Genomic DNA, 27,683 nt, shown 5'->3' with positions numbered 1-27,683 from the left:
GCGTCTCTGCTGCCCGGGAGGGAAGCGGCGCCGCCGGTGCCGCGGAGCCCCTCGGAGCCGCCCGGTCCGACGCTGTGGGAGCCCGGCGGGGCCGAGCGGCTCCCGCGGCGGGGCGGGCCGGGCCCGCGGAGGGCGGGTGGCTCCGCCCCGGCGGCGGTGGGCCCTGGCCGCCTACAAGCCCCATGGTGCCGCGCGGGGCGGCGGCGTGTGACGCGCCGGGAGCGGGGGTGGTGGAGGCGGCGGCGGAGGGTCCGTGTCTCCCCTGCCGCGTCCCCTCGCTCGGCTCGGCGGGCGCCATGTTGGCTTGAGCCGAAGATGACAGGGGGCGGCTGCGGGCGAGGATCGCGCTGAAGGAGCGGCACATCCGGCTCGCAGCGCGGCTCTCGGGGGGCGGCCGGAGCCGCCGGCGGACGAGGCGGGGGAGGGAGGGAGGGCGGACTGAGGCGGCGGCGGCGGCGATGCGAGCGGAGAGCTGAGGCTGCGGGAGGCGGCCGCCGTCGAACGCCCCCCGGCCCCCTCCGAGCGCCGCGGGGGAGGGCTCTCCCCTCCGAGCGCCCTCCCTCCCTCCCTTCCCTCCCCGGCCCGCGTCCCCGCCGGGCGCTGTTGGATGCCGCACACCGCCTAGGGGGGGCCGCAGCCCGGCGTCCTCCCCAGCGGCCCCGGGCCCACCCCGGCCCTCCCGCCTCCCTGCCCCGCCGCCCAGGGCAGGAGCCAGGTCCTGCCTGCGCGCCCGGGTCGCCTGCGCCGACTGAGGAGGTGACTTGGACGCACTATTATCCCGTGTGAATCATCCCGTCGTCATTTGTCGAGGCTGGGAGAGAAGGCAGAGGGCGAGAAGGGGGGAAAAAGCCCGCACGCAGCTCATGTGGCGGTGTAGTCCTGCTGCCTGGTCTACCTGGCACCGCTGGTGCTGCCGCCGCTGCCGCTGACAGGGATCTGCTGCCATCTCTGGTCTCCCGCTGGCTCCTCCGGTCCAGCCCGGCACCGCTGCCCCTGGATATTCGTGCTCCTCAGCCGGCCGCCTTCCCCACTACTTATCGGGCACCTCTTTCGCGTAGGGGACGTGGAAGCTGCTGCCTCCGATACTGACACCGGTTTTGCGTTTTGAAGATCTCCGGAGGGCTGCTCTTGGTGTTGCTGCTTTTTTTTTTTTTTTCCCTTTTTTTCTTTTTTTTTTTTAAAGTTGATTTTAAGCCATTTAGGGTAACATCAAAATGTCCAGCAGCGTTCCAGCTGATATGGTGAGTGTTGTACTGCTTATTTAATAGTTATATTACAGATTAACGTTTATTTCAGCCTGGTTTTGACAGACAACATGGAAAGAAGAGGGGCGTGGGAAGAAAAAAAAGGTCTTGGTTGCATATTTAAGGAACATAAAGTTCCCAGTTAATTACCTTCGCCCTCCTACTCCAGATGCTGGTTCTGCTTCGCTTTTTGGTGATGGAGTGGGAGATCTGCAGCGTCGCCTCCCGTGTAGCGAGGGAAGGGGGATGCCAGACTCCCTTACCTATGGCAGTCAGTACCTGAGTGATCACGCTTGGATCGTGTAGCACTGCTCTTCAGCTCCGTCAAGCATTTTTTGGGGGGAGATAAATACGAAGCAGAGTATTCGGGATTAATTGCTCGACCCATTTCTTTCATTCTTTTTTTTTTTTTTTTTCCTTTCTTTCTTTCTTTCTAAACCTCTTAAACTTGGTTTGTGTGTCTTGCCAACACTTTGTCTTCCGCTGTTGGTGGGAAGTTAATCTCTTCACTTGCTGCCGGCTCAAGAGCGAGAGAGAAATTTTCATGCGCTTTATTTTCATGGCGAGATCCTTTGTGCACTAGCTGCAATCTGGACATTTTTCAAGGGCACTCCTAGTACTTCTTATGGCGGACTGTAGTTCAGCTTGTATTGGATACTCGGCTCGGTACGTTTAAATCAGGAAGGTATAGCAGATCATGAGGAGATGGGCGAATCAGGTCTGCTAGGTAATCTTCCATTCAGCACGACTTTCTCCATTTGTATGTATTTCCATAAATCAGGATATATTTTCATAAGTCACTTAATTGGAAAAAACACCCACGAACTTGTAGCTGCAGTTTGGTGTGTTAATTCTTTATTCTTACAGCAGAATATTTTCACATATCTCCACATGGCTGTTCATATTTAAAGGTACTGTTTTTTACTCCCCAAAAGCAGAGGACTTGTCTATGCTTTTTTATTTTTTAAATTTCAGGATGAAGTTCTGTAGGTACAACCTGCCCCAGTAGTGAGAACAATAAAACCCAGTAGCCCTTGTTTAAGTCATTGATGTACAGTTAATTGGGATATGTATGGCAACTGGGCTGTTGAAATAATAGTATCTGTTTAGTTGCTTGCTTTCTGTATTTCCTTCACAGCTTTTGTACAGCACTCACAATGAGTGAATTTTGACCAAAAAAAAAAAAAAAAGAAGCAGAAACAGTAAGGTACAGAGGAGGATCAAACAGCAAGTTAAAAGCTTACAGGTTTTTTCTTTTCTTTCCCCTGCCTTTCTCAAATACTATAAGTAAATTTTGCCTCCCCTGGATGAAAAGTGGTGAAAGGATTTAAACTCAGAGGCAATAAGCTCCCCAGCTATCAGTTTTCACATGTTTCTTTTTAGTGTGTGTCTCTCTGTGACTATTGGAGCCTTTTGAACCCCCTTCTCTCCTGCACGTGGCTGTCTAGCGTTATATCACAGAAATCCTCGCCTGGGCCGTGGAGGATTAGGTGCAAATCTCAGTGCTGCTTTTTAAGTTGCCTGGAGGAGTCCCTTGACTGTGACATGAAACACACTCCTCCTCCCTGTCACCCTGGGCTGAGCTGCCACCTCCGTGCTCCTCCTAGGGCCTGCCTGCCTGGGAGTCCCACTGCTGCCGCTAGGCTTGTAACGCTTGACATTTGCTACAAAGTTCACAGATTTTAAGATAGGCAAAATACAATTTTTTCTATGAAAACTATTTCCTTGTGTTGTTACAGTGTAATGAGAATACCACTGCTGGGGTTAGCTGGGCCTAGTGCTGCTCTGTTTATTCAAATCAGGAAGAAACTTGTTATACATAGTGATGTTTAAATACTGAGTCATTACAAAAACATTTGAATGGAGATGTTACCAATGTTGGTAGAATTAACTAAATAAATAGATATTTTCTGGCCTGTCATGGCATCATTTTTCTCTTAGTTTCTGCATTATTAGATGCAGTTTCTCTCTGAAAGTTTGAAGTGTGCTGTAGAATTTCCATTTATTAATTACAACTAATAAATATTACTTTATGAAAAGATTGTTTGAAAACTCATTTTTGGTGTCTTTTTGTTGCCATCCTCCATATTTGAAAGGAGTTTGTTCAGGAAGGAAAATGGGATTGCCATTCCTTAGCTATTTGAAGAGAAGCCCTTACCAGGCTGTCACCATGTTTATATATGTTTTTATTTAGTGTAGGATTTTGCAGTTTGCATTTCTCTTAGCCACCCACTGTGTAATTTGCATTTGCAAAAAATTGATTTCCCATTTCTGTAGGAGCTGGCAGCAGTGTGATGGAGTGTCATTTTATGAAGACTCCATTATACTTAGTAAATCTGCTATGAATTACATAAGTATTATAATAATAATGTTTGAAACCCTTTATGTCAAATTCACGAACTAACCTGCTCATAATAATAATAATATAATAATTGCTGCTTCTTAAAAATGTGTTAATTTGTCTGCCTGTCCCACCTGTGAGAATGATCTGCTATGTATAAATTAATAGTAAATTATCTGATTTCCAGTAAGCTTTGGATTTCTGAGTAGACATAATTTGACCCAGTCTCCTGTTCTCTGACATTGAGTTCACTTGTTTCCAGAACTACTGCAGTTTTTACCAGCTAACCATTTCAACATCACTTCCTAAATAATTAACACAGTACTTTATCATTTGCATTCCACTAATAAATTGGATAGTGACACACCACATTCCCGGTGTTGTAAGTTTGTGGTGCATTATTCCTTAGCAATGTTTCCTTATTGCTTAGCATTATTCCTTAAGCAATGGCTTAAAACTCCACTCCTGGAATTAAACCTGCTAATACTGACCTCTCTACCTGAATAGTTTCATTAACTTTATTAGGACTAGATGTGTCTGGGGCAGTTCTTGAAGACTAAACTGCATATCTAGAACCTAATTTTGCTCAATTTTTCACATATGCACTGATGCCTGTAGTGGCAGCAGGCATCTCTGATTATGTTCAGTAATTTAATCAGGTAATTTATCAATTTTACCATTTGGTGTCAGCTAGAGTTTGACTGTGAATAACAGCAGGGCTGTTTGCAAGTTATATTTCTTTTGTAATGATAAATAGACATGCAGTGGTTTATGGACTTGTGAAATTAATCACACTGGCTTTTTGAGTGGACCAAATGAAAATGGTTTGATATTTATTTAAACACTCTAGCTGACAATTTTAAAGCAAGCTATGAAAAACTAATGCTCAGTCAAGAAGTTCTTACTCAACTGAACAATCCCTTTTATTTTAGTGGAGTTTTCATCAGAATCTGGGAAGCTTTCTCTCTGTATTCTGTGTGCCTGTGATACTTCTCCTTATAGTTAGAATTCTTCAGGGATTTTAGGAGTCCACAGAAAGCCACCTGCATGACTAAAAAGTATTAATGGTGTCCACTGTTTCCTATAGTCTGTGTGTTTTATATCAGTATGAAAAGGCTTTCCCATCACTTTCTTTCTAGTTAGTTCTTTGCGTGCCTTCTAGGAGATCCAATTCTTTTTCTGTTTGAGCAGTAACAGAGGGTGATGTTTTTGGCTCATGGTGGGGTTTTTATTGTTGGTTTGTTTTCTTGTTTGGGTTTTTCTGCATTTGGTAAACAGCAAAGTGTTGGAATCTACTAAACTATTAAAGGTTTTAATTTTAATATGCACGGCACTTCAACCATATGCTATACTTAAGAGATGTAGGTGGTTTGGGAGAGATTATTTTTAAGAAAACTGAATGTTTGGTGCGCAACATTTGCAGACATAGAAGAGCATGGAGTATATGGTCTAAAACAGTTATATGTGGTCAATGTTAAAAAGGGGCAGTAGGTGGAAGAAGAATAACAAATAGAAACCCTGCTCAGTTCACTCCTTGTTAGAGTTAACATCTTTAGTGGAAATCTGTGCATCTTCTTCTTTAGGAAATTTAATATAGAATGTTGATGAATAGTTGAACATATATAAAGACTTCCTTCTTAATACATATTAATGGAGGCTAACAGTGGAAAAGGATGGACAGAAACTGATGCTACATCAGTAAGGGAATTTTGGCATCCAAGAATAAAGTTCAGATACTTAAAGGAGTAGTTGGTTGTATGGCAACTGAGTTTAGTTGTCCATCATTCAGTTTGAAAAATTATTTCATTTAAGACTAATAGGTGCAGTAGCATTATAATACAGTTGGAACGTAGAAAATAATTTGTTCACTATAGCATTTTAATGTATCAGAACAAAATGTGAGAAGTCCTGCATCTCTGCTCTTCTGTTTTAACTGTTTTTTTTTTCCTTCAATGGATTCTTTTTGTAGTTTTGAAAATTATTGTATTCCTAGTAGCCTTTGTTTTTATAGCAATAGAAATATGATTATTTCTCTCTATTTTTGTATCACCCACATGTTGAAAGTTCTAATTCATTACATTCTCTAATAAAAATAGCTAATTGAGTTTTTCTGTATGGGTATTTTTTCCTTCCCTTTTTTTATTTTTTTTTTCACAATTGTTTGCTGATTGTAACAGAAATTAGTAGCCTATCTTTTGCCATTCTCGTTTGTTTTGGGTTTGTCCTTCTCCTCTTGGAGAAGGAATTGGAAGTGGGATATGTGTTAGAAAAAAGAGCTTGAAGAAGCTTCTTTCGGACTCCTTATCTTGATTTTAATTAATATTGAGCCAATATATGAGCCAGTTGAGCCTTTGTAGCATATTGCAGTGGTGCTTGTAATGAAATGAAGAACCTTTCTCTGTTGTCTGAAGCAGTGGCCAGGGATAAACTTGCTAAAGCTCATCCTTGGTGTGTATATATTTGGGTATGTTCCAAAATTATTTGTCTTTATCATTTTTCCCACCCACCTTTTTTTTTTGTTTCGCAGATTAAAAATGTATCTAAGAACCAAAAAGAAACATCTTAGCAACCACTGATATTTTTAGATACGGCACTGTAGGAGAAACTTTGTAACATACTAATACATCTGACATATTCTGAAACAATGTTTGCATGACTGTCATCTCATTTTCTTTGGGGATGAGCAGCTGTAACCTGTGGTTGGATTGATCCTTACTCTGGGCTGTGGTGCAGCTCTATACTACGGATGGAAGTGTAAGCTGATGATATAAACTGTTCCTTCCTTCCTGCCACCCACCCTTGTTGTTGTCATTACCTGAACTGGTTTCTTTCTGCTTTTGTTGTGTAACTTCATGAAATACTGGAGGGGATAGATACTGAAGGAGATTAAGGAGATTCCCACTTTGGGAATGCTGGGAAGTAGCTGCTGGCAGGTTCCAGCAGAACTGAGAGGCAAAAAACAAATGCTGAGTATATGTGAGTGTAGGAAAACGATCATATCTACAGAAGGAATGCCCAATTCTGCATGTTAAAAAATTAGCAGACATCATCTGGTAACTGGACAGGTCAGTCAGGGCCTGACTGGTAACAACTTTTACCTCTCTGATGTGGAATAAGGAACAATGTCAGGTATCTGTAGTCCGTGTTTCACCATGACTGCTTTGTGCGTATCTAATCCTAAACTTTCGATCGTTCAAAGCCTATATCTCATTCCCTTGGTTTGGCTTAAGGCTGTGGCAGGAACTTAGGCTGTCTGAATGTGGTCCTTACAGCGGTCTTGGTAAGAAATACTTTCATGATACTATGAACAAAATGACTAAAGGCATGCTTTACTGCTTTTTTTTAGTTGAGAGTTCCTCCTAGGTATAACTTTTGTGAATGTTGAAAGCCATGGAAATGGTATTTGTAATCAGTGGGATTTACTTGTTTTATACTTCTGGTCAGTCAGCTTTGTTACTCAGTAAAACTCAGAATGTAAACTTTTGGAGATGTCTCTATATCTGCTTATGTAATAGTGAGCAGAATGGAGACTCTCAGTTCTAGCACTCAGCCTGCGAGTGCTACACTAGCTTGCAGGAATCCAGAAATAAGTAGAATGTGACTAATCATTCTTGTGGTTTTATGTAAAAGAGATAATTCAGTTAATTTTCAGTCTCTTCCGAGTACAGTATTAGATCCACTAGGTTGGTTATTTCTTATTCTGAATATAGTGAAAGACATTGCTGCTGATCAGTATTCTTTTTCACATTGAGTCTGTTTTTCCAGCAATTAATTGAGCCTACTAAAGTAGCAAGCCTTTCCTGACACAATTTTGCATGGGTAAACTTTAGCTCATTGTGATTATTAAAGGAATATGACTGTGTTGTTTTCATTTTAAAAACATTGGAAAATGAGCAGCATGTCAATGCGCTTCAATATCTGAAAAGAAATTTGAAGTGGGAGAAAAGTTGCTCTAAAAGCTTTCTAACAATGTAGATAAACTATTTAGGAGGTCTGTTGAGTTTTGAGAGCAATACTTAAAGAAAAAGTTAAGACCTTTTTATTTGTAGGTTTGCTGAGCCTGAGAAGTATAGTTCTGCAGAAATACTTAAATGTTGCAGCTGACAGCTCTTATATATTTGTGGAAATTTGGTGTATTTTGTGGTCACTAACTGGGATTGTGTTTAGCTCCTTGACAGAGGATAAATTTATTGCTGCTTGTATACCATCCACAGTGAAGACTTTCTCTCAATTTGTAGTAAGACTCTGCATGTATGGTAAAATGTGATTAAAAAAAAAAGTACATTTTCAACAGATAGAAACTTCGTGTAAAATAAAGATTTGTCAGATTGCACATCTCTGACACTGCCATCAGCGTCTTGGAGTTTATTTCTTACTTTCTGTAAAGAAATTTGAAAATAGCTTGCCAGTGACAGGATTAAATTTGTGGGTTTGTTTTGGTTTGGCTGCTTACTTAAAATTATTTGAGAGATTCATTTTAGAGTTAAATGGAAGTCTTGTGGCAGAGTTTAGCTGAGACTTTATTCCATGACACTGTTGCTTACACTGTTATTGTAAGCAAGAAACTCCTTGAGTTTTATGTATCCCATAGAAATTGGCCAAGTAAAATGAGAGATTCTGTCTGGGAGTTCGGTAGGTTTGTTTTACTACTAACAAGAAATCTGTGCCTTGGTGGGATGGAGATGCCAAAATGATACTTGATGTTCACACAAGGAATACAAACTGGAATTTTTTGTGTTGGTGTCTACCTGCTGTGATGGTTTCAGCCTCTCTCAGGGCTGGTATGATTTATGTCAAGGGCTTGGACCACTGCTGAGGAACAAAGGTGATCTTATCCTGGGGTGCTTTTTAGCTGCAGCTGAGGGTCTGGATTTTAGTCTGTGACTCTATGGACAGTTTGGATGGAAATGAAAGCTAAGCTCCTTTTCTTTTTTTTTTTTTTTAAGGTAGTCCTGAGTTCTTCTGTAAGCTCTTCTGTGGTCTTCATTATGCAATATTAACTGTTTTATGTTGCATAAGAAATTATCTCCAGCATTTGATGAAAATGGGATACCAATTTCAAAATAAACAAAAGGAAGCTATGTGTGTTCTTCTCTGAGACTGAAAAGAACAGTGTATTTCATCTCAAAAAGAACAGTACTTCACAGCCATATACTGTAGCATTGGTTGGTATCTCCTCAGCAAAATTGTGATGTTGTAATGCTCTGTGGTTTGGCAGAGATCCACATCATCATAATCTGTTTTTGATACTTAATATATGCTCTAGATGGTACTACCTAATCTGTCCCCAGAATCTGACATATGTTTTTAATATAGAGAAATAATGGAATAGTGATAAAATAGTGAAGTGCAGTGCTAGTCAAAAATCTTTCGTAGCTGAGGTTGTAAATTCAGGATTCTCTTCTTGAAAGTAGATTAGTGCCAATCTATATGTGAATATTTGTGGCATATACTATTAAGTCTCAGAAAACTTACTATAAATTACATTACTCTGAAATAGTTCTTCTAAAATAGCATTTCTTTTCAGCATATCTTTGAAGATTAAATATTGCGCAAGTGTTTTTAGGCATGCTTACCTTTTATATGCTATAAGAGAGTAACTAAAAGCCTTTGTGTGCTTTTAAAGTCTGGAATACCTGGTTGCAGTATTTTCTTTTATTTATAGAATTCTTATTTGAATGGGCAGTAACATCAAAATAAACTTAATTTTTGAAATAGTGCTTGGTGGTTGTATTTGATGCACAACACATTACTTAGGGCATATTACATGTGAATATTTATGTCATTTTGCCTGTGAATTTATTTTTAATCTGTTCATCATAACAGTTGTGTGGTGTGACAGCGAAAACTTAGCTCTCACTTCTGAATCCGGGTTATTGATCTGTGATGCAAACAAACTCTATCAGACTTGCAAGTTTTAGTGATTTATCCTTTGCATACTTGTATAGGTATTTTTTGGTAATAAACCCCGAATATGCATAAAGCTTTATTAAAACATTTTACATATGGGGAATAAATCCACATTTGCTAAGTCCATGTGATTCAGTGGTAATGATGTTAATATGAAGTCCCAAAACAAAATTAGTAACTTCCTTAATAAGTAATAAAAAGTAATTAGTACTTAATAAGTAACCATATTACAGCACATAAGTGGAGTAATGTTTGACATGAATATTTAAAGATTTTGTACCAAAATGTGCCGTAATGTATATGCTTCATGCTGTGGATTTCCAAGAAAAGGTGTTTTAGAGACCACCTGTATAATTTAAAGACATGGTAAGTATTTTTTGAAAGGTCAACCCTATGCAAGTTCATTTTAATCTCAAGAAAGTAGCAAGGAAAGCTTTTATCTCAAAAAAAAGAGATTATGCTAGTGGTCATTTCTAGTGTTCTAGACATAAGACTGAGATTTTTGAGTGCAATAGGTTAGGTCTGGCGCTGAGACAACAGTTTGTTACTGAGATATTTGACTTTGTTTTGAGGATCTTATTTTCTTAACTAATGACAAGATAGCTAGGAGCTCTTAATAAAGACAAAGTGCAATTGGGTTTGATTTCTGTCTGCTTAATGCATCTGGCTAATATATTTCTGGATAAATCAGGATTTCATATAAGTCTCCAAATGGATAATTTTTTTTTTTTTTTCAAATTGCATATGTTTGGAATTATTTGGAGGTTCAAAATAGCCATCGTAGTGGGTGGAATGCTTGGTAAACTGAGCAAGGTTGTGATGAGACCTCTGGTGAAAGTGGCAGCAGGTATTTGCAAAATTGTTTTAATTTGGAGAGGATCACTTTTGAATTGTTTCTTCTCACTAGGAAGGGAGAAGGTGGTTCAAGGGATAGCCAGGGAAATCCCTACGGAGGGCTGCAGTGCAGTTGCTCAATACTTGTTCCAGCATTCTCATGCAGGCACTTGATGATCCCAGCATATGTGCTCCTTGCACTTAACTGCAGGAGTAAGGAGTGGAAAGTTTTTAAGGGTGAACTTTTGGTGGGGGTGGACTCCAGAAGTGCAGCTGTAACTGTCCCTGAATTAACTACGAAGACTGAAATATCTCTCTGCAAAGAGCTTGGCATTAAGCTTAGATTGTCTTTCAGTGCAGATTTTATGGCTTTCAATTTTATCTTGTCTGTTTGGCTGCTGTGAGTGTGGTGTATATACCATTGTGCTATATCATACAGGGAAACCCCATATTGGGGGAACTCCCTTCACTTGTTAAATCAAGTACAACTGGTCCTAAATATCTGACTGTTCAACAATATTTATCTATCCTGTGGTGTAAATGCTTAATTGTCTCTCTTCTTCCAGAATCATGTGCTTTTGCCCCTCCCCTTATTCAGCGCTTCCTCATTGTTCAGAGACTGGATCGGTGTCTTACCTTCCTTCATTGTTCAAACTTTTCTTGGAAGATAGAGCTTAATCTTCAGCCTTCCTGTGACACTAGTCTTCTTAACAAGTACTTAATAAAAATCCATCTATTTTTTTGGGAAGAAGGTTATTATATATCAAAAATGGTGTATGTTGTGGAAATGTAGTTTCACTCAAATATACTCTTATGCTAGATAACTGCAGCAGAGCTGCAGGGAATAAAATCTTACAGTTTGAATTTGAGTGAGTCAAACAAAATTCAAACAAGATCAAGACTTTCTTGTGTTTTTTTGTGGTTTGTTTTTAAAATGACATTTCTTATTTTAGTCAAATTCTGTTGAAATTTCTCAAGCCAGTTTTGCTCTGGTGCATCTTCTGTGCCTGTCAGTCTTGGTTGTCCAGAGCATAACTTTACTAGCATTTCAGTTAAGCCAGTATGCTCTGTGCTGATGTGAAGGGTTTATTTCAAAGGACTTGTGGACAGCGAGTTAATTAAAATCAGGCAAAAGACAATACAATATTTACACATAGAGAAATGCTCCCAAGAACATTTGGAGAAAGGTTGTAACTGTATTTGTTAATGAGTTGTAAAAAGCAAGTTTTGAGGCTAATGCATATGGGAAGCTGGTTTTTAGGCTTATGTTAGTATTTCTTTCCACTCCCTACTATTTGAGAATCATGTGGTTTTGTTGATGTGTTTTTGTTGATCTTTTAATAAAGTAGTAATTCTGAGCTCTTGATTGTCAAATATTGATTTAATATATCTGTCAATTTTCATGTTCCTACTTTTTAAATAGCATTCCCTCAGTTTAAATCTGGAACAATCTCAGGAGAAGAAGATAAATCCGGAGTAGTTCCCAGTGTTCAAGGACATGGGGATTTAGTTTTATTCTTAAATTATCTCCTTTAAATTCTGTATTAACTTTTTTTTTTCAGGAAATGAAATGTAGGAAAGACAGCTTGCCCTAAGCATAGAGCACAGAATGATTATCAGTCAGTGCCTTTATCTCCAAATGTGCTGCTTGGTAAGTTTCAAAGTCAGCTTTAAAAAAGCCCACAACCAACAGAGAAGCACCAAAGTGAATAATTCAGTGTGCTGAGTAGTGCCAGATAAGGCAGAGTGTAGGTAAATAGTTTGCTGCCTTTCGTACTTGATTCTGCTCCTACATGTCTGTCCTAACTTTGATGCTTAAATAAGTGTCCTAGGTTATTAATTTTATTTATAATGAACTTGTGGTTTGCAGGGGATTTTGTTCCCCTTTATTGTTCTCTGCAGGAAAGGAAAAAAAAAAAAGAAACTTCTTGTTTTATCTTGAAATTCTTAACATATAGAAATGAAGACCATTTGAAGTACAGTTTTGAAGTTGTTTTTTCTTTTCTTTGACTAGGTGCTGTTTTGCAGGAAATAGAAGATAGAGAATTATACTTGAATGAACACAGCATTTTCTGCTGTGTTTTGTATCACATCATAGTTTTTCTTGTAAAATCGCATTGTAGCATGTTCCAAAAAATGGAAACCCAGTGTTTAGGAAGACCCACAGCTCTTTGTTGTAGCAGTTTAAAATTTTCTGTGCAGAAATCACTTACTCAAAATCCAAAAATATAGTAGTCTTGTATTTTTGTCCTGTATAACTTTTGGATAAAGCCAGCAGTTATTTTGTGGGGCTCTGTTGGAAGGTGTATTGGCTAACCCCTCAGAGTGTCTGTAGAGCCATTGGGATAGGGAAGAGAAGTCTTTTGAATTATTTCAAAGTAGTTCTTGCTGGGTGGCTGGATAAGATGGTATTCACTTGTCAGTGCAGGCATTTTGGAGTAGTGTAGCAGTTTGTAGGATGGATGGTGGTAGAAGCTGAAAGGAGTTAAAGGGAAAGACAAATCATGATTACACAATCGTGTAGTGATAAAGGTACAGACACTGAACATATCAGTGTCAAAGCCATCAGGCTTATTTATGGACAGTAATTTGCTGTACAAGCACAATGGGCTGCAAGAAGCAGTTAAGGAATTCTAATGAATTTCTCTTACCATGCATAGGTTTTATTTGGAGAGATTAAATTCCATTTAATTAAGCTATTAGTGTGTCAAATGATAAGAGGTTTCTGATGAAGAACACCCTCCCTGTTCCTCTGCCTTCCAGACACAAACATATCCAAATCCATCACTTAATATTTGTATTTTCAGTATTGCTGCTGAGTGGAGATAGAAAAGCAGTGTGTGTTACTTTGCTGGATGGAAAAACTGTTGAGAAGTGTCCATGTAAACATTATCTCACCTTTTGGCAAAAGTAAATCTTACACAGGCTTTTCAGCAATAAAGCTTCAAACACATGATTCAGTTGCCTAAACATGGCATCCAGTGCCAGTGTGCACATGCCAGCATTCCCAGAATGGCCAAAAAGGGTAGGCAGCAATGACACATGAGCTGCAGGAGACCCATGCCCTGCAGGAGATGCAGCTGCTCTGGACAAAGGGAATATTTCATGACACCTGGAAATAGCACTAGATGTATATATTTAGATAATGCTTTTGAGCTGTTGGGGTTTTGTAAAGCCTTATTTCTCTTCCTTTTATATGGGTTTTTGATAGGTTGGCTTTTCCTAGCTTAAATTTATTAAGTAGTGTTTCAAAATCATTAAATGGTTCAATTTGCAGGTAATCACAGTTCTACCAGCTTTTTTACTTCCTACAGAAAGCTCTCACATCTACAGACATGAACACTCCAAAAGAAGGAAACTTTTCTGGGTTTCAAAATACATTGCTGCCATTTGAGTGTAGCAGATCTCCTAAGTACAGCAATATGGAAATATTGTACAGCTGCTTGTGATGGTAAAGTAAGTACAGTGTGGTTGCAGATGTTTGCCAAGTTTGATCCCATCTAAGCTGTTGCACACAGCCTGTTAAAAAGAAGATAAAGGAATTTTATATGTGTTATCACAGTAAATTTAAAAGTAATCTAAGTTATCAAACAAAATTGGGTTAATTTAATTTGGGGTAATTCTGAAGAATTTTAAAGAGCATCATCCATTCTCATCACAATCTGTTGTGTAAAGTTGGACTTGAATGGTCTGTTCTAAAAATGATACCAGAAATGTGCTGTGCTTTTGCTTAGGTGTATAATCACACCTGTGGAGCAGGAGAGATAGATCACTGCCTATACCAATGCTAGGTTGCTTTAATAACTGAATTTTTTATAATGGAATCTTGCAAAGATAGATATGGATTGGTTTGGTGGTTTTTGTATTAGATTAAAAAAAAGAGGCTTACTGCTTGAAGCTTGACAGGTCTCTCCTGACATTTGGCCTGAAATGTTTGCAAGATATTTCATATCCTCAGAGCAGAAATGAATATGAGTGGGTTGGAAAATTATGCTTACATAATTAAATAATGAGGATTCTTTGGCATTATGTAAGATATAAATGCAGGGAGATTTGTTATCATTGCCCTAGGAATTCAATGCAATTTCTCCAGTTGGATACTAGAGTAATTTCACACTTACATTTTGATGAATATATTTTCCATTTATATTTTGGAGGGCAGCTTTTGATATGTATGTACTGCTAAAGATTAACTTATAGATTGAGTGAAGCCTTTGTGGTGCGTTTCATATTATCACTTCTGTCTGAATTTAAGTTTTGAAACATTAGTTTTGTATATGTGGTGTTTTTTGTTGTGTTTTTGTTGTTGCTCGTTTTGGTTTGCTTTTTTAAGTTGAGGTAGAAATCTAGTGGTCATAAGTGAAGGAATAGAAGAGAATGATCTTTGTTATTTATAAAAAACAAATCTCTTTTTCCCCTGAAATCCTGTGATATAAGACAAAGATAACAGCCCTACTCTTTTCTCTGTAAAAATTGCATGTTGTTTCATGGCATGTAGAAAACAACTTGGTAGCTATATGTATGAGGGGAAAATTTCTATTATTTGTAATTTTTTTAAGCGATATAATGTATAGATACAAGAAAGTCACCCTAAACTCCTCACTTTTGTAAGCACAGATTCTTTTTCTCAGATAACAAATGTGAAATAGGATATAATCTATATATACACATGCACTCTGGTAAGTGCTTTGTTTTGTTTCATTTGAGAATTATTCTAAGGGTGTTTAAATATTATATCTTAATTATGTTAAAAATAATATTTAGAGACTGAAGCAAAGACCAATTTCATAACCTGTGTCACCATCTGTTAAATACACCAGAAGCTTATTTTTTTCTGGATGGGTTTAGCCAGCTGTCCATTTTATAATGTTGCCTGGATGGAGGCGTGCATTTAAGAATAACACAGTAGGCTTTCTGTGAGTTGACAAAAAGCTTTTTTATTTTCATCTGAAACTCCCTAGCTTGTCTGACACTTCCTTATATTTAGTCTCTGGCTGAGGAATGTATTTGAAACCTTTCCCCTGCTGCACTCCTCTGGTTTGTGCTTTCATCTTCTCCCACTGAGGTCCGGAGCTGCCGCACAGAAGGAGACGTGCCTTCGCAGCGACCCCTCTGCGAGGCATGTGGACGTCTTTGCTCACGGCAGCCAAAGTCCACTCTAATCCTATTGACATCCAGCCCACGTGGCGTTCACTTAATCTGTCCAGCGCTCTCCTTGCTTTGTCTGACCCTGTGAGATGATACAGCTTTCTGTAACTTTGTTTTCCTTTACATGAGTGTCTTGGGATGGTCATTCAGACCACTAGAGTTTGCTGAAATCATTTCTGGTTTTAAGTGTTGTCTTCACGATAAAAAGATCTGTTCTGTAATGGTGTCAGGGTGACCTGGCAGATTTTAGTGTTATGTTGTTTGTGTACTTGATTATAATTTATATAAGTGATGATGAGACAAGGAAAGAAGTCAGTATTTACAAAAGCCTAGGAAGAAGGTTATTGCAGGTCAGGTAATCATTCTATTCTGCTGCTCAATTTGTAGCAAAACAACCTCTCTTCAGGAAAAAATAATGAATTGTAGAAAATGGTTTAGAATTAAAAACTTTTTGTTGACTGCAATTTAGAGCTGGCTTTAAAACATAGTTTTAGAAGTTAATTTTCTGACTTCCACAGGACTTTTGCCTTTTTTAAATTGCATAATAATGACTTAGTAAAATTGGGCAGAAGTCAGTTGAAGAAGCTACCTGAGGCAATGCACTGTATTTTCTGATTTGGATTTCCCTGAAATAAATTGTGTGCTGTGTCTGATCACTCAGAGTGGCAAAGCTCCTTTCATTGGCTCACTCTGTTCAGTCAGGATGATACTGCTCTGCTGGGAAAGATGGGGGTCCTTGTTTGCTTATTCTTCATCACTGTGTTAGCTAGACATGTTTGTGCCCCTTAAAAGCATGGAACCTCTCAATTCAATGTTATGTATGAATACCCCAGTATATTCTTGCCCTGTCCAGCTTCATTTTTGATTTTCCCAGAACAGCAGCACTGTTTATGTTCAGCAGCTTGATGGAGTAGCATTTTGCTGTTTCTCCGAATTGTAGATATGCAAGTGAAATGAAAACAAGAATTTGTTGCTATTGTATGGAGTACATCTGGACTACTAATCAAGCTATGATATCAAAATACTTTAAATGCTTGGGGCTTTTTTATGCATATGTGAGTTGGATAAACTGAACTTTAGAATTAATTGCATCCAGTCTCTGCTGTTTGTACATGGTTTGCTTTGGCTTAACTTTATTGGCCCAGCTCATCAGAGGCTTATTCTAGGAAGATCAAGGACCTCAAATCTATGCTTTTAAAATCTCCTTTGCCCCAGCCCTTGTCTTCAAAATCTCACTGGAAGCTTTGTAGCTAAAACCAGAGTATATAAGATGATTGCAAAATGGTCCATTTATCTGTGTTCCTGGCAAGTGGACAGCCAAACCAAGCACCTCTGGAGATCATCTAGTCCAACCCCCCAGCCAAAGCAGGGTCACCTAGTGCAGGTTATACAGGAACACATTTGGGTGGATTTTGAACATCTTCACATGAACCAGTAGACAAAATTGTGCTGTAAGCTCTGTTTCCCTATCTACCTTCCCATCTAGTCATTATGTCTGTACACAATTAACCACGTAATACTTGCCCTCCACTGGCCACCATGTCCTTACAGTAGGACTTAGTTAGAGATCCTACTGCCTCAAGAGGAATTAGCCAGTGAGTGATTTGAGGGAGCAGTAATCTGCCAGAAATTCCCCAAAGCTTTTCCATAGGTCCAGCTTAAACCCACTGATTTGGTGATAGTAGGTCATTAGATCTGACCCCAGCAAAGGGGAGAGAGTGGGAGGATCCCTTTTATTGATAGCCTTTGTTACCTCACGAGAGGTAACAGAAAAAGACCAGCAAGATGAATGCTAGAGATCCAAGTCTGCTTACATTTATGTAACCACCACTGTTCTGAGACAATGCCAGTCTCCAAGTCGGATCATAGCCGTGAACACAGCTTAAAGGATTAGTTGTTTGTCAGGCAAAACAGAAGCACTCTTCTGATTTTTTTTTTTTTTTTTAATCTCATGAACTGAATATATTAACAGTGAAAGGCAGATGAATACCTAAATAATCTTCATTTTAGGTAGTTATTGCTATTGTAGACTTCTGATGGAATTGAATAACCCGAGAAGAGAATTTAGGAAATAAACTTCTTTCATTCTAATTCCTTTTTTATACAATATTTACACACTCTCTTCTCATATTCCTGGTGCCATATTCATCAGACATTAATCTCCCAACAGGTTCTGCTTTGGGAGAGCGGGGAGGAAGTCAGAGGAACAGTGAGGAATCTGTAGCAATAAAAGTCCATTGGTCTGAGAAAGGACTTTTAATACATTACAGTTTTAATAAAACTGTCATGTGCATATATGTGAGAGGCACTGGGGATGTCCACCTATTCCCGTAAAATGTTTTTTTGTTTGTTTATCCCTTCAGCTATCACTTGTAGTGAAGTGATAGTATAAAATGTTAAGGCAGAATAACAGATTGTTTTTTCTTTTTAACTCTTGGAGTCTTATAGAAAAGTTGTAAGTCAGAGTTTGTTATGCAGAGATACAGTTCTAGACTCATAATAAATAATTTTTCCAGATCTTACTAGCTGGGTTTAGTGGGCTTATTAGCTTGGCAGCTGAAGCTGCCAAACACAAACTTTGAAAGTCTATTCAGTTTACCAGTTTTTGATATATGCAATGTGTTTAATGCAAATGCTAAATAAGAGTAAGAAAATCTATATTTATAGATCATTGAGTCTTAAGATTAGAAGAGACCTCTGCAGCTGTGTAGCATAGCTAGCTGTGATGGTCGTTCAAAGCAGGGCTAACCTCAGACTTAGATCATGCTGCTTGAGCCTTTTGCATTTGAGTTCTGGCTGTGTCCAAACATGCTGATTCTGCTGCCTTGTAGGGCCAGAGCTTAACCTGCCTTCACTAGGAAGGCTGTATCTGCACGGGTAGTGGGAATTTCCCTTGCTGCAGCTTGCCACCATGGAGATGGTAAAAATGCTCTTAGATACTTTTGCTCTTGGAAACCAAACTACAACAGAATTCCTTTTATTTTAAAGTCCATATGTGGTTGATTTGGCATCTATAGTGGATAAGGATTTTGTCTGTACGTAGGAGCTTGAAGATATATCTCTGAAGTTTTACCAAAACAGCCTGTCATTCTGCATTCCTCACTTCATTTAAATGTTTGCCCCCATCTAAATATGGAATGGTTGTGATTGTATAGATTTGTATTGAAAATAAAGCTTACCTGAAATACCAACTAAAAAGGCCATCTCAGTTACTTGGGTGGAAGTAGGAAAGAGAAAGCAAATTTATTTTTTTGGATTAAGAGGGACTTCAAAAACAGCAAGATACTTCAATTGAAACTAGATAGCTAAATAGGAACAAAGAAAAGAATTCTTCCCAAATGCTAAATAGGCTATTGTGTGTGTGAAGCTTTGGAGAGGAGCAGTTGATCAGATTTTTGTAAGGCAAAAAACAATAAACAAGGAAAAGTTTCTTCTCTTTTTGCTGTTAGTAACAAGGGAAAGTGCTTTAAAAGTGTATGCAAAATGTTATGTTCTCCCATCCAATCTTCTGGGTCAGAAGTTAACCTTTTGTTCCTTGCATGTATAGTAACCTGTATTTTGTTCACTTATATACTTCACTTAATGTGTTGGAGAGGTTGTTTGGTTGCTTGCTTGCTTTTGGTTTTGTTTTAAACTTTATTTTAAGCATTCAGGCTACTGAAAGAAACAAACAGAAAAAGGGGGTAAAGAAACCAGCAAATACCTTATTTAATCTAAGTGGTGTCATTGATACTGAAAGATGTGGAAATTGCATTTTAAGTTGTTCTCTGAAATGCTTTATTGCATGTGCTTCATAAATTTTTGAAAACAGATATTACTAGAGTTGTCATCTCAGAAATATGTATCCTGGTGGAATTTTGTACTAATTACTGGAAAAGGAGGAGATCTGGAGCAGAATATTGCTCTTTGCTTTTGTTATCTGCTAGGAAACGGGCCTCAGTGATGTTGTCCCTGTCTGGTCAAACATGTGATGTGTGTTTCACTGTCCTGTGCTTCACTTGAATGTCCACGCTGTCACTGTACCTTGCTATTTGTACATAACAAACTTTTTCATTTGATTATCTGTTCTCCTGGCTTTATTTCTGAAAAGCCCTTCCGTTTTCTGAAGTGATAAAACACAGCAGTTTAATCCTGCAGGGCCACTGGGAGCTGTGCCCCTCAGGATACTGTCACATTAGATGTACAATACCTTCATCTGAGTGCTATCAAGCAGTGTCGTCCTTGCAGCAGGTTGTGTAGTATTTTAGGTGGTGTGACCGTATACTGACTAGTGTTTTTCACGCTGTCTCTGCTCCTGTGTTGCTCTCTCATTCCACGTCCAGGTGTGAACAGGCAGTGACTCAGTGAAGAAAAGCATATTTATAGCATTTGCATATCAAGGGAATGTGGGTGACTGCTTATACATGGTGACTCTTTTGATCGTTTCAGATATAGGAAGAAAAAATACATGCCTGTCACTCAAAGAAAGAATTGCAACACTGGAAATAAAATTATGACCGAAGAAAATGTCCAAATCATCCATAAAGCTTGTAAAGGGTTTGGGTTATATTCTAGGGAAGTGATGCTTCTGAATATCTTAATTTTAATGAAAATGACACTATGGCATTTTTTTTCCTCCCTTCAAATATGGGTTATGAAGGGACGAAAAGTTCATGCTGTTTTTAATGAATTTAAAAAATGACCTTTTCATAGTCGTAGTAGTTAGAGGAAGAAATCATTAAAAAGCACAAAAAATACCTTCAAAACCTAAATTACTTTCTGAACAGATATTTATTCCCTTCAATATGTTTGTCTTTCTAAAGAGATCCAAGGATTGGTATATTAAATGTACATTTAATTCTCAGTGCCAAGGGAGGATTATTAATAAAATGAGAATAATTTATAAGTAGGTTTATATACCAACAATTGAAAATATTATGATAAGACATGCCTTTCTTCCCTGGACTTTTGCTTGGCCTGAAAGTCCTAACATCTGTGGTATGGTTGTGGGGGAAAACTGGGTTAATTCAGGTATTCTTTAGACAGACATATGGTAGGAGAAGAAACAGAAGGATTTTTTTTTTTTTAATTAGATAATGGTGGAGACCCTGTAGACTGCAGCATCCTACAGTGCCAGCTGGAAACTGTGCCATGCCTCTTGCCAAACTGCTGAAGCTTCCCTTGTCTGAGCTTGCTTTATCAGGGCTTTTTGCAGATTCCACTTGCTCTCAGCACAGAGATAGTCTATCCCAGGAATGGGGAAAATGAAGAGAGGAGCCCGTAGGCTGGTTGGTTAAACAGGGAACTCATGGTTGGGTCTTTAAACTTTAGAGGTTGTGCCTAATGGTTCTTTTCCATCCTGCAGGTTGGGTACAAGCAGACCTGCAGGGCTCTGTTGTTGGACCAGATTATTTAATATCTTTTATCGGTGACCTGGAGAAGGAGACACTCCTGCCTTGTGAACTCTTGTGAGCAACAAACTGCAGGAGCAGTAGGGCTGCCATGCAGAGGGACCCAGGGGATTCCAGCCCAGGGAATGGACCAGCAGGAACTTTGGGCAATTCAGCAAGAACAGATGTCTTGCACCCAGGGTGGACTAAGCTCTAAAAGTGATGCATGCTGGGGACTGACTGACTGGGAGCCAGACATGAGCTGCCAGGGCAGGAGTAAAGACTGACACCACCCAGGTGATTCCAGGAGGAGCATAAACTAGGGAAGTAGGGGAAGTGAATGTTCACCTTTACTTGGCACTCAGTAGGCTGCATCAGGAATATAGTGGCCAGCTTTGAGCTTCATTTCCTGTTCTGCACTGAAAGAGGAAACGTGTCCATCAGCTGTAGCATGTTCAGCAGAGAGCACTGAGGTGGAGCATTTCTGTGAGGGAGGCTGGGGGAACAAGGCTTCTTCAGCCTGGAGAAAAGCTGACTTTGGGGAGACCTTACACCAGCCTCCTTGTATCTGCAAGGAGCTTGTCTAAAAGCTGAAGCCAATCTTTTTACTAAATTAAAATGGTGAAAGAATGAATGACAGTGGTCATAAATGGGAACAAGAAAGGTTTAGAATTAGGTGATGGGGGAATACTGGTGGCATTTTTTTTTTTTAGTTTTGCATTCATCTTTATGAAATTTGACTCATTCATAAGCTTGCTTCATGTCCTTAGTGTTCAGGTTTACTTTGGAATTATTTTTGCTTAAATCTAGGTTTAGATAAAATTTAATCCCCCCTGCTATATTTATAATATTTCAAATAGAAAACATAAATGATGTAAAGAACACAACTACAGAAATGGAAGAGAGTGTTACAGTTAACTGATATGCATTAAGATTGAATCTGGAATACCTCCCTCTTGTATCCAGATGGTTTGCCATATTTTATTTCTTGAAACCCACCTTGACTGGGATGCTGTCTTTTGGTGTTGTGTTCCATATGTAGTTGCTACTCCTGGAGCCTCTTTTTTTTTTTTTTTTTTTTTTTTTTTTTTTTTTTTTTTTTTTCAAATCTCTGGCTTTTAAGTCCTGAAAGGCTGTGAACATATTTAATAACTTTCTTGAAGTGTCTTACTTCATACAATGTCTTCTGTTGTGTTAATACAAGTGCTGTATTACTTTCCTGAAGATGGAATTGCAATTTTATCTGGTGTAATTTGCAATTGTTTTTGTCCTGCTAGGAACAACTCAAAAAGACTCAAAACTTCTTGTTCCAACTTCTGTGCCCACTCTAGTGCCTGTAAATCCTTGAGAGAAATGTAATCTTCAGCTACATCTTATATCTGTGTCCAATATTCATTGAATAATACACTTGTTACTAACCTCTAAATGAGATGTGTGCATATATCTCACTATTGGCAATACATTACAGCCTTGGGGTTATAATGGATTTGAGGAAGTCTGTCCCTCAGGTATACTGTAACATTTTTAACTCTTTTTTTTTTCTGCAGTATCTTTATTTCTTTAGATGGCTCAAACTCTTTCACTCCAGGCTTTCTTGTAGAGGTCTCAAAATACACTGTCCTTGGCACTTTGCTCATTTGTGTTTGTGTACCCATCTTTGCTCTGTCTCTCCTTGCTACGACTTTCCCAAGCACTTCCTTGTTCACAGAGAACCATCTGCTGCCAGGTTTGTGTGAAAACCTCTAGTCCAGGCTTGTCTTTTGGTCCAACTAAGATCTCTGTCCCTCTAATACATCTTCTATTAGCTTGAGCAAAACTGGTCCTAAAGCTGTTCGCTTTTACCTCGGTTCTGGTTACATGAGCAGCATCAGCTTTCTGATCATCACTTGGGCCTGTAATCTGGGTGACATTTTTGAATGGGTGTGATTGAAAGGCCTTAATAAGATGTTCATCTAAAGCTTTCAGATTCTTCATTCATAGCACCTCTAAGTAACTTACATTTTCTTGTCCCTACAGCTCTTACTGTCCAGGTTCTTCTTTTGTTTTTTTTTTTTTTTTTTCAGTTGCTGCAGTATTCTTTTCTCTAGACTATTTTATAAGCTTTCAGAATGATCTGCAAAGATAATACATGTAATGTTTGCATTGTTAATATGTCTATTCACTGTCTCTTTATTCCCTAGTTCATGAAAAAATAGATTGCTTATCTTTTTATTATACACTTCTGTTTGCTGCTGGATTGTTTGTCTCACTGGCAGCTGCATGTGCACTTAATGATCCAGTGAGTACATCTTGACCTTTATCCCATAGTGCTCATTCTGTTCAGAAAGAGTATTGTGTATGTCTGTTGCAAAACTATTATTTTCCTTTTTTCTTACCCCTTGAATATCTTTTGCAAATTTCCACAAAGATTTTGACAACACATAGGTGTTATTCTAAGACCACTGAGCATAATAATAGTCAGCAGTGCTGCCTTTATGTTTTGTCTGTAGAGGTTTTGTATTTTTTTTTGTCAACCTTGAGTTATAAGGGACAGCTTGTCTATTCTGGTAACAGTTAAGTGTGCTAGACTTGGGTTTCTAGGCAATGTTGTGATACAGATAAGTAAGGAAAAGGTGAACAGTGTCTGTCCATGTTTGTAAGGAACAGATGAAAATTGTAAGGTGCTCCTGAGTGATTCCCAGCCAGCAACTACTCACAGCAGTCAGAAAAATAGGACAATAGTATTAAGTAAAAGTAGGAAAGAGTTTGAAGGCAAAACACAAGCTTACTTTGGATTGTGCTGAGACTGAGCTGCCTGCAGATAAAATGAATTATCACATATGTGACTAAATTAAGGGAAAGTGCTTCAATGTATAGTGTCAAATAAATGTCTGAACACAAATGAGACACATTGTACTAGGTGCAGATAATGACAAAACTGTGCTGAAAGGGGAAAAAGTTAGGAAAATAAGTCAGAAAATTGATAGGAAGCTGAAGTATTGTAAGAGGTAGAGAGAGCAAAGAGCATCCAGGATCACAGCAGATGACTAGGGATTAAGCAGTCATCAGAGTGGTTTCTTGCTAGTTTTGTTCACCTTCTGGGAGTTAATTGGTTTTTGGCTTCTTGGCAAGTTCCAGTCAAATAGGAGAGGTGATGCAATCCATGTTTTCTAGTGATTTGTACTGCTTTTCCCAAGGAGCAAGAACTCACCCACTTAGAAAAAGTAAAGTTAGTTGTATAGGATGATTCCTGAGGGAAGCTGAATATGATAAAGGAATATTTATAGAAAGATTTCTTCAGTGTTACTTACTTACCTTTATTGTTGTGAATGCTTGGTCTCTTGGATAGTATTTACTTCTTCATCTAGTTGTATCTAGTTCACTGTGAGCTAGGAAATAAACCTAAGCTACAGACAGCAAATGTGGGCCAATGAATTAATTACCAGAAACCTGTCAGCTAAAATAACATCTGCAAAGGATGACTTGTTGCAAAGCTTCCCTTTAAAATGTAACTCTTTCAGGAAAGACTAAATGTTGTGTTCTGATACAGTTTCTGAGATAACTGTAAACAGCTTAATTTTCTTTGCTTGAGTTAGAAGTGGTAGATAGCTGTGTTAGATAATAAACATTAAGGGGTTGGAATGGGCCTTAAAGATGATCCAGCCCCAACTCCCTGCCATGGGCAGGGACGCCTCCCGCCAGACCAGGTTGCTCAAGGCCTTATCCAACCTGGCCTTGAACACTGCAAGGGTTGGGACATTCACAGCTTCTCTGGGCAACTTCAGAGAAGCCCAGAGTGGTCTCACCACCTCTGCAGTGAAATTTTTTTTCCTAATTCTAACTTAAGTTTCCCCTCTTTCAGTTTTCATCCATAACTCTTTGTCCTATCAGTTCCTGATGGAAGAGTCCCTGTACAGCTTCCCTGTAGGCCCCCTTTGGTACTGGAAGGTTGCTATAAGGTCTCTCTACACACCCTCCTCTTCTCCAGGCAGAACAGCCCCAACTTTCCCAGCCTGTCTTCATAAGGGAGGTGCTCCAGGCTCTTACCAACTTTGTGGCTTTCCTCTGGACGTGCTCCAACAGCTCCATGTCCTTCTATTGGGGACACCAGAACTGTAGGCAGTTCTCCATGTGGGGTCTCACAAGAGCACAGTAGAGCACATGGGTACACATCACTTGAACATTACCACTGTAATTTAGGTTCCTTTCCATTTGTATTAATACAGTTGTTTCAAACTTCAATCTAAAATTTAGAAGTTGCTTTTTAAAAAATAAGTGGAAGTATTTCTCCTTTTTCCTTGTTTCTTCACTTTTTTCAGAAGCAATTTCTTCATTCCAGCCCTCCTTTTGGACATACAAAGCAAGCCCTATCTTAAGTGAAAACTCATGTAGAAAATCTCAGTGTCACAGATATAGGTCTCAGAATATTAAGTGTGATCAGTGCAGAAGGTTTCAATGGAAAACCTCAGTAAGTGCTAAGTATCCCTTTGCTGCTAACATTGTATGTGTCAGTAATGCAGTGAATGTGGGCCTGTTTGTCTCTAATAATGTTTTTCTGGAAATATTGGAGTCATATGTACAACCTGCAGTTTTATACAACAGAAATGTAATTGTGTTGTTTCTGAAGCAATTAAAATAATTGTGGCTGTTTAAAAGCCCAAGCAACTCTAAGCCTTTATTTTACATAGAAGTATCTAATCTCTTAAAAGATATGCATTCACAAGCACTTAATGCTTTTCTGGAAAGGGAAGCAATCAGTGTTATTTCCAGAAATTAAATATTTGTTCTGTGTTTTGTACTGCTTTCATACTTGAATCATGTGCAAAGGGGAAAACATTTTGGTTAGTAATAGAGTTTCTATGCTAGGGCACACTTTTTAAGTGTCACAAAAAAAAAAAAAAAAAAAGAAGAAAGAAAAAGAAGCTACCACAAAAATATACTGAAGTTCTTGAAGTACTGTTGGAAAAACTACTAATTCTTGTCCTTACTAAGCACTCTGGATCAGAAGTCATAAGGTCTTTAAAATCTTAATTTTGGAAGCCAGTGGTTCAGTTCCCTTCTCTGCACATTGAATTGCTGCCTGTGGAAGATTGGTTGTTCTTTCTCTTAAGCTCAAACTAAGAGCATGTACTGTGAGTGGTACTTTTATACCCCTTTCCAGGGACATTATGTCTAACTAAATCTATTTTAAGTGTACATAGGTATGGCACAGTTTTCAAATGGAAAGGTTTGGCTTGTTGTCATGAACTTATGCTTCCAACTGTTAATCTTGCTGGTTTGCCTGTAGGATAATTTTTCCCCATATGTATTTCCTAGTGTTTCTGTCTCCACACGTTTATGTGCAGGAGACAAATCATATGACAGCCTGTGTGTGGTTTTGGAGAGACAGAAGGGAGTGGAAGGGGGTCCATTTAGCAGCTTGTCATCTTTAATATTTCTCTTTGGTTTTCTTCTTAATGCTTTTCTACAGAGCCGTAACAACTCTGTAGGAGAATCTGTTTGGCTTCAGCTCATTGTTAGGAGGCAGCAGAAGCAGCAGCCTGGGGAGCTGCAAGTCAAACTTCAGGTCACCCCCACCTACAAGCACATGGAAACGCTGTAGAGGCCTCACTTGTAACTTCTCCTGTTGAATCAGTGTCAGTTGGACACTCAGTGTCCATTCAGAGCTTAGTTTGTTGAGAGAGGGGAAAAATAATAATTAAGAGTCATAATGACTTTGTCTCTTGTGGTTTTAATGTCAGTTACATTTCCTTCCTTGATGAAACAAACAGTTTAATAACAAGGAAGTATTATTTACCGTTGTATTTTCCTTTGGAAAGTTTGGAAGTACTTAACTGATGAGTGTCTGTGAATGTAGCTTGTGAAGCAGAAGAGGGTGAAATACTATTTTGATTTATGTCCCTATAGTAATTTAGCTTATTGCAAGTACCTTCGCTCTGTGCAAGTTCTCTCTGTTACCAAACCACGAAAAAATTTATTAGTAGGCAAGAAACATTTGGGTTTATGCTGAAATTTGCAGAGTTCTTAAGAAATATGTTTTCTCTGTATGTATGTTCATGTGGATTTTTGGTAATGATTATCACTATTTAAAGCAAGATCAAAGTTAATGTTTTTTCATCCTTAGTGCACTTGTATTTGACTTGAACTTTATCTATATGTGGAAATACGATATTATGAATTATATTAACTATTAAACATTAACTGAGAAAATAATGGAGTATGAGAAGCTGTGAATTGTTATTAACCCCTAAATTTGAAGAGAAGTGAGAAGTTAATGTATATTAGAGAGTAAAATGCTGTTTTGGGAGTGAAAGGCTACTTTTCCTTGATTAAATACAATGTTTCAAAATAGACCAAAATTAGGTATGCCACGTGCAGAATTACTTCCTTTTTGGATGTGAAAAACATGCTGAATCCCCTTTTGAGGTAAGAAAAGGATGGGAAAATGCTATAAGAGTTAATAACCATATCAGTTGTCTTTGGACAATGAGGGAGATTAATGGTCAGGTTTCAAGAACACGGAGGATGTTCAAGGTAAGTATTGAGTGGAATTTACTAGTTTGTTTTAATGAGACAAAAGATATAATTTAGTAAGAATCATTTAGAAACAGGGCTGTTAATTTTCAAGACCCAAAACCAGTCATTGAAGGCAGGAAAACATTCTTCAGTTATAGCACAGTGAAAATGGGACTCTCCATAAAAATTTTACTCCTTTCTCTGAGATATCCAAAATAGGCTTGTGATAAAATAAAGCTCCATCTACAAGTTAATATTCTCTGTAGGCAGAATTAGTACTGAGAAGTAATACTGTAATTAATAGTTATGGAACTGCTTGCCAGTATATGGAATTTACGGTTG

At 38.7% G+C, this 27,683-nt stretch overlaps 1 protein-coding gene across 2 annotated transcripts in view; it reads left to right on the top strand.

The window, feature by feature from the left end:
* The first annotated feature begins 239 nt into the window (after positions 1–239).
* The window catches only part of UBL3 (ubiquitin like 3), a 54,133-nt gene continuing 26,689 nt past the window's right edge, over positions 240–27,683 (top strand). The window contains exon 1 of one of the 2 annotated variants that reach the window (XM_053971432.1): positions 240–1,241. In XM_053971432.1, the coding sequence (XP_053827407.1) occupies positions 1,215–1,241 (27 nt within the window). In that variant the 5' untranslated portion in view covers positions 240–1,214. Of the gene's footprint in view, positions 1,242–11,893; positions 11,981–27,683 lie in introns of those variants that run through there. The other variant, XM_053971431.1, reaches the window with a different exon arrangement.

The sequence above is a fragment of the Vidua macroura genome, chromosome 2 (genome assembly GCF_024509145.1).
Source record: "Vidua macroura isolate BioBank_ID:100142 chromosome 2, ASM2450914v1, whole genome shotgun sequence".
NCBI classification, from domain to species: domain Eukaryota; kingdom Metazoa; phylum Chordata; class Aves; order Passeriformes; family Viduidae; genus Vidua; species Vidua macroura.
This window is presented reverse-complemented; position numbering and strand designations above follow the sequence as displayed.